At 45.7% G+C, this 13335-nt stretch overlaps 2 protein-coding genes across 2 annotated transcripts in view; one reads left to right on the top strand and one right to left on the bottom strand.

Moving 5' to 3' along the window:
• The window catches only part of LOC133010454 (cilia- and flagella-associated protein 44), an 18869-nt gene extending 15134 nt beyond the window's left edge, over positions 1-3735 (top strand). Inside the window, exons 28-34 of the mRNA XM_061078042.1 lie at positions 1-63; positions 153-283; positions 421-537; positions 1753-1954; positions 2090-2250; positions 3231-3365; positions 3490-3735. The exon at positions 1-63 is cut by the window's left edge and continues 72 nt beyond it. Coding sequence (XP_060934025.1) covers positions 1-63; positions 153-283; positions 421-537; positions 1753-1954; positions 2090-2250; positions 3231-3365; positions 3490-3735 — 1055 coding nt within the window. The remainder of the gene's footprint in view (positions 64-152; positions 284-420; positions 538-1752; positions 1955-2089; positions 2251-3230; positions 3366-3489) is intronic.
• A 1302-nt stretch (positions 3736-5037) lies between these two features.
• On the bottom strand, positions 5038-6913 carry brcc3 (BRCA1/BRCA2-containing complex, subunit 3). The gene has a single exon (XM_061075735.1). It carries the CDS (start codon positions 6829-6831, stop codon positions 6043-6045), a length of 789 nt encoding a protein of 262 aa, XP_060931718.1. The 5' UTR covers positions 6832-6913; the 3' UTR covers positions 5038-6042.
• Positions 6914-13335: the final 6422 nt, after the last annotated feature.

Genomic DNA, 13335 nt, shown 5'->3' with positions numbered 1-13335 from the left:
ATGACGATGATGATGATTACGACAGTGAGGAAGGAGCTCTGGACGACAGCGTTTGTCCTCCAGGTCAGTTCCTCGCTGCAGACACCCGTTCAGACAGGTGATGTTTGTGTTGGATTCCGGCCTCAGACCTTGTGTGTGTGTGTGTGTTTCAGGCTGCGACCCTCAGATGTTTGAATACACACTGCAGCTGCGTGAGCGTCGGCTGGACCTGGAGGAGATGCTGCTGGAGGACAAGAAGGGGATGGAAGCTCTGAAGGACGAGTGTTCCACCCTCGTCAAGAAGGTCAACTTTGATTCTCACCGTCCGACATGTTTCTGTTACCATGTGCACCTTCTAATCCTCTGACATCCTCCTGTGTGTGTGTGTGTGTGTGTGTGTGTGTGTGTGTGTGTGTGTGTGTGTGTGTGTTGGCTCTGCAGGAGAAGCAGGGGAAGAACAGTCGTAAATTCGTTGATGACGACTTGGAGTTGGTCAACAGAGAGAAACGGCAGAGGATGAACGAGCTGGATGTGGTGGTTCCTCTCCGGCTGCACCAGGTGACGACTGGTGGAACTGGTTATGAAAGTAAAATAACAAACTGATGCACTTCCTGCTCGTGGCCTCCGCTCTCGCTCTACCTGCTCAGTTCGAACGCAAGACTTGATTGATTTCACTTTCTGATTTTTTTAAACCACTGTGCTCACAGTTAAAGGAACTCTGCTTGTGCTCTAACTGTCCGCTTGCACTCAGATATTGTTTCAACCTGGAAAGAAGGTCCTGCTCTCAAACAGAAACACACTCTTGAACAAAATAAACCAGACATGGGAAAAGTACGGCCCGTTGGGTTTCTAAATCCGTCCTGCCGAACTTGTCCTAATAATTATTTTTTTTAAACTAACAATTTTGTAGCACTTAAATGGCACGTACTTATAGCACTTTGTAGTTTTGCTTTATTTTTGAAGAAATCGTACTTTCTTGATTCTTGTTGTTCTGGGTTTGAACCCTCGGGGGTGATGCACTTATTGTAAGTTGCTTTGGATAAAAGCTGAATTAAATTTGCCAGGGAGTGTGGTGTATAGGGCTTGAAAGGTCACATGATCTCCCTTCACTGTTTCCCTTTGCCCTGTGAGCCCTTCTGTAAAATGAGAGGATCAAGGAAACGAAAAGTGGACAATGAGTGTCGAGTGTTTAACACGGAGTCGACAACAAAATACTTTTTCACTGAAGTCCAATCGAAGGCTGTATGCCTGAAATGCCGAGAAACTGTTGCAGTTTTCGTTGAGTATAACATCAGCCGTCACTTTGCTACGAAGCATGCTAACTACGCTAGAAGTCAGTCAACGCAAGAACGGGTGGCTGCAGCTCAGAGGTTGGCGACTAATTTACAGACTCAGCAACATTTTTTTCACAGACAAACTGCGATTAAAGAGTCATCTACCAAGGCGTGTTTTTTGGAGGGCATTCGAAATAGCAAAGGCTATTTCTGAAGGCGGGTTTTGGTTAAATGGTCTTGCAAATCAGTGCTTTGCTACTTGGTAAAGGCCAAATCCTTTCATGTAATGATTTTTCCATGTCATTTATATTAGTTCACAAAAACACTCCATCCATCTGTTCTTGGCCCCGCCCCTCTGTCAAATTTTAGAACCCATTGTGGCCCGCGAGTCAAAATGTTTGCCCCCCCCTGAAATAAACCATGTGCAAAGATCGTCAGCCCTGGACTTCTACTCAAACACACTTTTTCTTTCTCCGTCTCTTCTCCGTGTGTCTGGCAGATTGAGTTTGTGGTTGACGGCTCTGTGCCATCGGACCTGAGCGAGGGTCTGCTGGTGGACCGGCCGGAGCTGGCCCGGCTGGGGAAGCGCATCAAGCAGCTGCAGGTGGAGAAGACTCATCAGAGAGACCTGAAGGTTCAAGCCCGGCAGCATCACAGCAAACTGCTGCGGGAGTGCAAGGACATGACGGCTCAGGGCCTCGGTAGGAAACTCACAGCGTGACACATGGAATTCAGATTCCACTTCTCCTTTCCTGAGTAGTTCCAGTGCCAGACAGTATGTTTACTGATCTGTGTGTGTGGTGTGTGTCTGTCTGTGTGTGTGTGTGTGTGTGTAGAGCTGGAGACGGAGTGCAACAAGCTGATGATGATGAAGTGCGGGCGGCTGGTGAACCTGGAGATTCTGCAGACGCTGTCGGGGAACCGGGTTCTGGAGGAGCTGAAGCAGGAGAAAGACCGTCATGCAGCGGCTTACGAGAAAGACCTCCAGCTGTGGGATGTACGTTGTGTGTGTGTGGGTGTGTGTCTGTGTGTGTGTGTGTGTTTGTGTGTGTGTGTGTGTGTGTGTCTGTGTCTGTGTGTGTTTGTGTGTTTGTGTGTGTGTGTGTGTGTGTCTGTGTGTTTGTGTGTGTCTGTGTGTTTGTGTGTGTGTGTTGATAAGATAACGTGATACCTCACTTGTTTTCTTCTATCCACTTCGTAGCTATGGTTTATTGGTTGATCTTGTTTTTTGTGTTTGTGTGTGTGTGTGTGTCTGTGTGTGTGTGTGTGTGTGTGTGTTTGCATGCGTGTCAGTGTGTGTGTCTGTGTGTGTGTGTGTGTGTGTGTGTGTGTTGATAAGATAAAATGATACCTCACTTTTTTTCTTCTATCCACTTCTAAGTTATGGTTTATTGATTGATCTTGTTTTTTGTGTGTTCTTGTGTGTGTCTGTGTGTGTGTGTGTGTGTGCATGCGTGTCAATGTGTGTGTCTGTGTGTGTGTGTGTGTGTGTGTTGATAAGATAACGTGATACCTCACTTGTTTTCTTCTATCCGCTTCAAAGTTGTGATTTATTGATTGATCTTGTTTTTTTGGTGTTTGTGTGTTTGTGTGTGTCTGTGTGTGTGTGTGTGTGTGTGTGTGTGTGTGTGTTTGCATGCGTGTCAATGTGTGTGTGTGTGTGTGTGTGTGTTAAGATAACGTGACACCTCACTTGTTTTCTTCTATCCACTTCAAAGTTATGGTTTATTGATTGATCTTGTTTTTGTGTGTGTGTGTGTGTGTCTGTGTGTGTGTGTTTGTGTGCGTGCGTGTCAATGTGTATGTGTGTGTGTGTGTGTGTTGATAAGATAATGTGATACCTCACTTGTTTTCTTCTATCCACTTCAAATTTATGGTTTATTGATTGATCTTGTTTTTTGTGTGTCCGTGTGTGTGTGTGTGTGTGTGTGTGTGTCTGTGTGTGTGTGTGTGTCTGTGCGTGTGTGTGCGGTTCAGGTGAAGGTGGCCGAGACCCGCAAGGCTTCCATGGAGGTCACCAGGCGTAACACGAGACATCTCCTCACAAAGAAGAAGCTCCTCGAAGACAAGATCGACCTGGAGAGTAAACTCAACGCCAGGGGGAAAATCATTGTAATTTCTATTTTCACGCTTTTAACCAAATATCTCCAGATCTCTCTGATCATCTTTGACGTCTCAGTTGTCGGAACACGTGAGTTTGTTGTCCGTCTTCATCTGTGTGTGTTTGTGTTTCCAGCAATTCAGACAGTTCCAGGGCGCCAAGAGACGTAACATCCTGGAGTCGATCGACAGCCTGCAGCAGGTGGTGAGGAGACAGTCCAGCCAGGCCGAGTCCCTCAGGAGAGACATCGACAACCTGTCCCACAAAGGAGGACAGGTGTCCCCCCCCGGCCGCAGCCAGCTGCCCAGCCCCCCCCTGTCCTCACGCACACGGAAGCGTCTGTCCAAACCACTGAGCTCAACCAGTGTTTCCTCTGGTTGATGATGGTTGTCAGACATGAACTCTGAAGAATGAGCTCAGGACGTTTAGCTTCACACACATGATCCACGCAGCTCCTCAAGGAGAAGATCAGAGGCAAGAAGAAAGTATCATGAGACTCTTTCCTATGAATTATCATTTATTATTAAGAGATTGTTTGTCTTCTGTGTTGTAGAATGTAGGATGTTGTGTCATCACCCGCTGGGGTTTGGAGTGAACTAAAAGTTAATGTGATGTGAAATAAAATGGCGTCTTGACACTGTTTCACCTACTGAGTTTCAAACATCTTCAAACAGAAAAAAGTTCAAACTCATAAAACAAACACAACAAAGAGAAACTGAGATGATAACAATATTAAAAAAAAGTGATGCGGATGGGAATGATGCCCGTTACCAAGGAAACATGAAGCCAAGGGCGACACCTAGTGGTTCAACACAGACACTAGAAAAGACGTTCCAACAAAGTGAAGGACTCAGAAAAGTGAGAATCATTTGAATTCTTTGTGACTTGTGTTAAATATGAAGTTACAGATTTAACAGAGTCTGAACTCTGCAGATATATATATATATATATATTTATAACATTTCCCTTATTGGTTCAGAACTAAAGTGAAGAGATGAGGACGTAAATAAGTAAAAGTTTTATTTTACATTTGGAGGAAAGAAAACATCACACATCAGAATTTGTAAATCTGTGACGAGAGGAAAAAAAATACTTACATCAACCCAAAGCCAAAGAGCATCGATGGAAGACAAGCACCTGTATACTTACATCCCATAATCTACATATACATTTTACAGTATCCACAGTCACACTTTAATTTGTCTACAGGCACATTTGTGTCTTTGTCCCTCAACAGAGATTAGAGGTTCATTTAAGAGCTTTGTGTTTGTTTGCTGACAGGAGGAAACAGAAACTATCAGATTCACATGGAAGCTGGAGGAGAGACGAAGGTCGAAGGTCATCACTTTCTCTAACTTTGTGATAAAGGGACAGTTTTCAACAGATGAATCACGAGTTGATTCAGACTAAATCAGGAACAATCAGATCAAACTAATCAATCATTAACAAAACTATAAATCTGACCAGATGTTAGTTCACAGCTGTGAAGAAAATCCATCTGCAAGAATCAAGACTTTAAACAAAGAACTGAGGTCGAATCAGAAGAGAAAAGTGAAGAAGAGTCTCTCGTCTGCAGATGGAGAACTGTGAGGGATCTTCACCCTGTCCTCCCTCCAGTCTTTCCTCCCTCCATCCTCCACCCTGTCCTCCCTCCAGTCTCTCAACCCTCCACCATGTCCCCCTTCAACCCTCCACCCTGTCCTCATCCATCCTCCAGTCTGTCCTCCCTCCATCCTCCACCATGTCCTCTTTCCACCCTGTCCTCCCCCATCCTCCAGTCTGTTCTCCCTCCATCCTCCACCCTGTCTTCCCTCAATCCTCCACCATGTCCTCCTTCCACCCTGTCCTCCCTCAACCATGTCCTCCTTCCACCCTGTCCTCCCTCAACCATGTCCTCCTTCCAGTCTCTCAACCCTCCACCATGTCCTCCTTCACCCCGTCCTCCCTCCATCCTCCACTCTGACCTCCCTCCACCCTCCAGTCTGTCCACCTTCCTCCATCATGTCCTCATCCATCCTCCAGTCTGTCCTCCCTCCATCCACCAGTCTGTCCTCCTTCCTCCATCATGTCCTCATCCATCCACCAGTCTGTCCCCGGGCTCACAGAGCAGCCAGCTCCACGATGCTCTGCTGGTTCTCCTCCAGCTGGTCCTCCCTCCAGTCTGTTCTCCCTGCTCCTCGTCATCCCTCCTCCATGTCCTCTCTCCTTCCTCCACCCTGTCCTCCTCCACCCTGTCCTCCAGTCTGTCCTCCACCCTGTCCTCCCTCCAGTCTGTCCCTGGTCTCACAGAGCAGCCAGCTCCTGCAGCAGCATCCCCTTCTCCCGCTGCAGGTCCACGATGCTCTGCTGGTTCTGCTCCAGCCGGTCCTCCAGCCACCATGTCCTCTTCCATCCTCCCTCCAGTCTGTCCTCCTCCCTCCATCATGTCCTCATGCATCCTCCAGTCTGTTCTCCTTCCACCCTCCAGTCTGTCCTCCTCCAGTGTGTCCTCTCTCCCTCCTCCACCCTGTCCTCCACCCTGTCCCTGGTCTCACAGAGCAGCCAGCTCCTGCAGCAGCATCCCCTTCTCCCGCTGCAGGTCCACGATGCTCTGCTGGTTCTGCTCCAGCCGGTCCTCCCTCCATCCTTCACCTCGTCCTCCCTCCAGTCTGTCCTCCTCCACCCTGTCCTCCACCCTGTCCCCCGGTCTCACAGAGCAGCCAGCTCCTGCAGCAGCATCCCCTTCTCCCGCTGCAGGTCCACGATGCTCTGCTGGTTCTGCTCCAGCCGGTCCTCCAGCCACTGCAGCAGCGGCCCGCTCACAGCAGACATCTGGCTGCAGAGGTTCTTGGTGAACACGGACCCGTTGTGGATCTTGGTGACCGGGTCCAGGTGAGCCAGGCTGTGGATCTTGCGGTACGTGTCCTGCTCCTCCTGGCACAGGATCCTGGGCAGCTCCACGGCGGACTCCAGGCAAACCTTCCCGATGGCCTCCCGGGGAACCACGTGGACCGGGATCTCCACCCGCTCGTACTCCGAGCCCTTCTGCGCCTGCGCGGACTGGAAGCAGGTGTACAGCACCCGGCCGGTCTTCGTGTTCTTGTCCTCGATGAAGCAGGAGAAGATGAGGCCCACGAAGCACTGGTCCAGCAGCTGGTACATGGCCTGGGTGCGCACGTCCACATGGGACGGCCACACGGTGATGTGCGGGTGGGAGTGGTACCAGCCGACCACCCGCATGCTCCGGCCCGTCGTGTCCGCCAGCCGCTCCGCCTCCGTGGAGGCCGCGGACAGCTGCTCCGGGGAGATCTCCACCCGGTCCTTGCGCTTGTCCGAGCGGCGGAGGATGATGACGGAGTGGACGTGCACCACGGGGGGGCTCTCCTCCTCCACCTCCCCGATGCACAGGCCCATCACCTCCTCCTTCTCCGTGCTCAGGGCGTGGTTCATGCACACCAGGAAGGCGTCGGACTCCAGGTGCACGCAGCTCACCGCCATGTTGTCTCAGGTCCGCGGGTTCACCAGAGAAGAGACGAGGACAGGAGACATCAACAGAGAGGCTCTGCTTCACTTCCGTGTTCTGACGTGCTGCGACAAAAACATTCCGTGTGGCCGCAGACACCGGACAAAGGTTCCGCTCTGTCACAGGTTCCGTGTCTCTGACATTCATTCAATCAACAGTATTTCTGATATTATTAGTTATAATAGATGAATCAATAAAAATCTACTTCACATATAAATAGATTCAAAAAGCCAAATGTATTTAGGCGTTGGAATTATATATTTCAATATTGTGACAAATCATTATTGGGGAAGCATAAAAATGTGACCACTTATTTAAATGATTTTTTAAATTAATTTTATTTTTGCAGCTATCTGATAAACAAAGGTCTGTGAGAGCTAGTAAAGTGCAAGTGTTCCCATAAATAAAGACTATAATGGCCGACAGCTAAATATGTTAAAGCACTGACACATTTTAATCAGTGCATTGTAAACAAAACATTTGAATTGTTAAACATACAAACACACAAACATACAAACACACATGCTGATGGGCGACAACAGCTTCCAAAAGTGAAGCCATTTTTTAAATTAATGTATCTTTTTTGAAAAGAAAAGCTTGTTTGATTGAGTTTCTGAATTTGATAATAAACACAAACTGGAACATCACTCAGTCGAGCTATTTGATAAAAAATATGATCAAGCTGCACCTCACTTATAAATATTAGTCCTCTCATATTCTCATAATGTTGAAAAAGTTCTTTCTTTTCCAAGTTTCATGGAAATCTGCTCTGTTACTTTTTGTGTAATTGTGCAAACAAATAGACCCGGGAGGTAATTACATATCAAATCAATAGTGGTTATTAAAACAGATCAATGATGACAGACTGGTGAAGCTGAGCCTCTGCTCTCGCTGTAACTCACAGAGCTCAGCTGCAGATCGATGGCTGTACGTGCTGAAAACACAAAGTTCCTGATGGAGCAGCTGCGTCTGGACTCTGGAGCCGAGTCTCGGTGTCAGAGACGCTGTAGAAGGTCAGAACGCCTGCTATGTGGTCCAGGTACACCCCCACTGTGGAGCACCAAGGGCCTGAGGTGAAAGTAGTAACACCTGAAAAACTCCAGAGCTCAGATCCTGTTTCCAAATCAATATGATTCGTTGTGAACGTTTGAAGAATCCTGTGCTGGTCTTGGTTTCCTCTTGTGGCTGTAAAACGTTCACCTCCATCTCTGTCTGTGAGATCTTGGTCCACGTGTGACTGAAGATGTCCTGAAGTTGACCTCTGACCTCTGACTCAGCCCTCGTCACATCCTCAAAGTATAAAACATGTATGCTGGGTAGGTTCATCGGTTTTCTGAGACTTGTTGAGGAACTCGATGTGCTCCTCTGTGTTCAGGGGGTTTCTCCAGCTCTGTGTCTTTGCTCCTCAGCCCATCGATCTCCTGCTGCAGCTTCTCCTGAACCTCCTCAGCTCGCACCAGCTGAGAGAAGATCTCCTCAATGTTCTTCATGGCTTCATCAGCAGAGCGACTGACGGCCTCCACCTCCTGATGCAGCGCCTGCACCTCCCTCGACTCTGGATCTTCTGACTGAATGGCAGCTTTCTTATCCAGGATCTGTATTAACATTAAATGGCTCAAACCAGGATTGTGAATATGATTGAAAAATGTGTTCCATTCGTCTTTCAGCAGTTTGCTAAAGTGCAGCTCTGATGTTTACAGGCCACGTGAACCTCGCTGTTACATCATCGTTTACAAAATGGTGGCTTGGACGCTGTGATGTTTCTTCTCTGAACTCCTGTCGTGAACAGTTCTCACGTTCTTCTCTCGTTCAGCACCTTCTATAGAGAATCCACTGTCACGTCTCTATGGCAACAGGTTGTGGTGGTAAAACTTTGATCCTGAATGCAGCTTGACACACACACACACACACACACACACACACACACACACACACACACACACACACACACACACACACACACACACACACGCAAACACACTAACACACACACACAAACACTATAAGCTTGCTAAAAACATGTGTGCTTAGGAGCTGCAGACCATTTGCTCTCTGGCAGCTCACATGTTTGCAGAGGCGTGTGGTGTCCATGGCGACCAAGAGGCAGCCAATGAGATTTAACTGAAAATTGAACCAGAGCCCTGTGAGTTGATATTATTTACAATTAAAAGTATTAAGAGGCTGTTTATTAACCTGTACATTAGAGTCTATTAGAATCAGTTCGTCTTCTGCTGGAAATCAAAAACATCATCAGGGCAAAAACAAAAGACACCGAATTAGAAAAATACAGGGCTGGTGTGATTTTAATATTAAGTTTTTGTCAGGAAATCACATTAAGTCTCATTTATTAATCCTGTATTTAATTAATACATTTATTGTTTATTTGTCCTGTGCTCTTTCTTATAGAATGTACACACCCGTCTTGGTGCATATTGATTTTCTCTCAGACATGATGTATAGAAATGATCCCTCTGTGGTTTCCTCCAGGATTGTGTGGTGTTGTGTTGAAATACTCTTTAAATATTAATATCACGAGACGATGCTGTGCTTTGTCAGGTCTGTGCTCTTTTCTTTTTTTCATCAATTAGTTTTTTATGATCATATATTTGTCTGTTGTACCTATTTTTCTGTTTGTTTCTAAAAGTTGAATAAGCACATTTATCATCACCTGTTGAACAAAGTGAATCAGGAGGAAACCCTGCAGGCGTTAGGACCCCGTGACGTCACAGCTCTAACACAGTTAAGTGGAGTCGCCATACACAAACGATGCTGCCTTCAGGTGCTGGAGGAATCAGCAGCTTCACATTTCAAAAGTGGGGTTTCTTCAAATGTTGGTCCATTGTCAAATTTATTCAACGCACGATGGACTAAAAATGCCCATAAATCTTTTTCTTTACTGGCGACAGGGGTAGAGAAAACAACACAGACATAATTTAAAGAAAACGATTGATAATATGAAGGCACAGTTAAAAACCAATTTTAAGCAAAATAGGGTAAAAGTTTAGGTAAATAAAATAGATAGAAATCTGTATCAATATCTCAAAAAATGTTGAAAGGGATAATAGTACCAATAGAAATAAGTGTGTAAAATAATATAATAAAAGTAGAATATATATATACCATCACTGGTGGTGTATCATACATTTTCTGCCAAATAAAGTTGTTCTAGTACAAGTGGCATTCATCACTAGTGGGTTTCTTCTATTCTAAATTGTAGTAATTGTTGTGTTCCTTACCCTAGAATGGCCCCTTTATATTTAAACACTTCATATTTAAACACTTTATATACAAATACTTTATATTTACACCAGGAGCAGCCATGTTCTTTACAGTAGCCCAGACTGGACAAACTAAACCTTTTGAGTTTTAATGACAACTGAAGCAACCACAGGTTCTTTCTCATTTTTGGAAGGGGAAGGGGAGGTGAGGGGTGTGATCAGCTGCAACACGACACTTGACCACTAGATGTCACTAAACTCCACACACTGAACCTTTAAACCATCAGAGCCACTCTGATAAATCCGACGCAGTGAGCGGTCCCTGAACGCGGCAGGAGTCCACCCTGGAGGAGGCTGCAGATCTTCATCTTCACACCCGGCGGACGGAGCTCTGATCCCGGTCACTCCTCACGCTGCTGCCCGCTGTCCCCACCCACCACCACCGGGCCGAACCACCGGGACCCACCGGGCCGAACCACCGAGCTCCGGGGCCGGGCGGCTGGTCCTCTGCGCCGGGGCTTCCTCTCCATCAGGACCGTGGGAGACATGCGACGCCCGGGAGGAGGAGACACCTGAGAGACTTTGTTTCCGTCAAGCAGAGGTGAGTCCCGGAGGGTGGGGGGGAGCCGGGACCGGGACCGGGGGACATGTCCCCGGAGGCTGGAGGCTCGTCGTGCCTCACACGCACGGTTGTTTGCTTGTCCTTTCCGTGTTGTCGTCCCCGGCATCAGTGAGAGGGAGGCGGGCATGAGTCATAGCCCTGAACCGGGGGCTGCTGGAGGAAGTGTGTGTGTGTGTGTGTGTGTGTGTGTGTGTGTGTGTGTGTGTGTGTGTGTGTGTGTGTGTGTGTGTGTGTGTGTGTGTGTGTGTGTGTGTGTGTGTGTGTGTGTGTGTGTGTGTGTGTGTGTGTGTGTGTGTGTGTGTGTGTGTGTGTGTGACTGAAATACATAATTCACCTGCATCCTCTTTAGTTTGGATAATATTGAAATGTCTAAAAGCAATTAGACAAATGTTATATATTGAGTTTAACTTGTATTATAACATTATCCAAAATGTTTCCAACAATATTCAATCTTAGAGAAATCATAAACTTTATCAAAGGTAACGTTAGATTTTCAGTTTTCAGGCTTCATCCATAGGATTATGTTTATGATTGAAAATGGCCGATCTCTGTCCAGGTGAGTGTTTTGGCTCTGTATCAGTTTTCTACGGTGGCTGAGAGAGTTCAGTTCACAGCCACTTAAGAAAACACATGCAAATCAAAAAAAATGCAAATTAAAAACACAACTTCCTCCCTTTGACGACACTTGCGATGCAAAAACTCACAACTCATGCAAATCCAGAAACGAGTAAACTTTTAAACATGTACGTTCTCTTTCAGCTTCTGTCACAAATCAAACGCCCACACTCGTCTCATCCTGTCACCTGTTTTGAAAATTTATGGTAAAGCTATTATTTAAATCCTAATATTTCACGAGCAAGCTCCAGCCGACGCCGTGACAGGAACGATTATCTCTCTTCCGAAACCGTCGGCAGAATCCCGGCAGTCGTTGACTCATAAATCAGTTTGTAAACAGACACGCAGCCAGCAGAGGTAATTAGAGGGAAGCCGTCTTTATTGGTCGGGTAATGCAGTCGTGTCCCCCGAGCCGCCGGCAGCTTTATTGTTTCACGTCTCCGGTATCAGACCCGGCTGATTCCTCACGGCGATGGCTCCAGAGTCGGTGGAGGTTCCAGATCTCATTCAGCTCGTGGGGTTGTTATCTGCGTCTGTTATTAAACACTCACATCCTCAGTTTTCCTCAAAATAGCTTTTAATTTGTCAAGGAATAATAAAAAGAGACAAGACTCAAATTAACTTCTATTTTTGCCTGAATTGAAAAAATCTATCTATCTATAAATAGATAGATAGATTACTTTATTCATCCCCGAAGGGAAATTAAGTCGTCATAGCAGCCGGTATATTTGAATACAATAAAATACAATACAATAGAATAAAATAAAAAATATTGAGGCAGAAAGAATAAAAAATAGAAACACAAGATAAATAGGTAGATAAGGTGCAGTGGCAAGATGATGGTAATAGTACTGATGATATGATGGTAATGTTATTGTTAGACAGTATATAAAAATAGTACAGTATATATAGTATATAATATAACATAGTATATATTTATATATGATAGTAATTATACCAATATAATAGCAGTATATAGTAATAATGGCATAATTATTATATTACTATTATTATTATATATACTGTTGCTGCGCACACACACACACACATAATTATAACATGTACACATGTATAAATATGTGTATATAGACTTATATATACAAACAATATACAGAGAGTATGATATAATATATGATATATAGTAGAGGTATAAATATAAGTATTTGACTATACAATAGATAAGATAATATACTATGAGTGTAAGAATATGTAGACAGAGTGTGCAAAAGACAATATTATTGTATAAAATGATATATAATATCAATATATAAAGTCTGGTGGAGTCTGTTCCCCCCCCCCCCCGTCTCTTCCCCTCAGGCTGCTCTCTCCAGTTTATCCGGCTGTGAGTTATACAGACCGACTGGCTGATCCGAGCGAGACACTGCAGATCAGATCGTTAACCTGAATGTGTCACAGCTTCTCCTCCGTCCATGAACCCAGAGACAAAGGCAAACGCTCCAGAGACCTGAAAACAATAGAGAAGGTCGGAGTGGGGATGAATATGGCTGAATGTTTTAAAAACACTCAAGATACCTGATGTTTCTTCAGTGTTTCCTTCCTGTAGTTTGGCATAAAGGTGAATGTAAACATTAAAAAGCCCAAAGTCTAACAAAGAAAGGTAAATCCAGGTTTGAGTCAGAGGCTGAATGGAGGAGCTGCAGCACTGGACAGTTTGAGGAAGTGATGACAGTGGACTCAGAAGCATCAAAAGTGAACTTGTGTTGGCTGAGAACCGTTGATGAGATAAATCTCTAGCCGATCACCGAGTTCATTCTGATCAGCGGTTGTTCGTTCCAGCCTCGGATTTGCAATTTAGCTCATTGGCTCCGTGGAGAGAAAAAACTTTGGGTTCTTTTGGCTCGAAACGGCTGCTGAGCTTTATCTCCACGGGATTATATCTGCCAAGAATCATTTCTATCACTCAAAGTTAATTCAGCTCACAGACGGGACTCTCTCACACACACACACACACACACACACACACACACACACACACACACACACACACACACACACACACACAC

This window comes from Limanda limanda, chromosome 1 (genome assembly GCF_963576545.1).
Source record: "Limanda limanda chromosome 1, fLimLim1.1, whole genome shotgun sequence".
Taxonomy (NCBI): Eukaryota; Metazoa; Chordata; class Actinopteri; order Pleuronectiformes; family Pleuronectidae; genus Limanda; species Limanda limanda.
The sequence above is the reverse complement of the archived record's forward strand: the minus strand, read 5'-3'. Positions and strand labels throughout refer to the sequence as shown.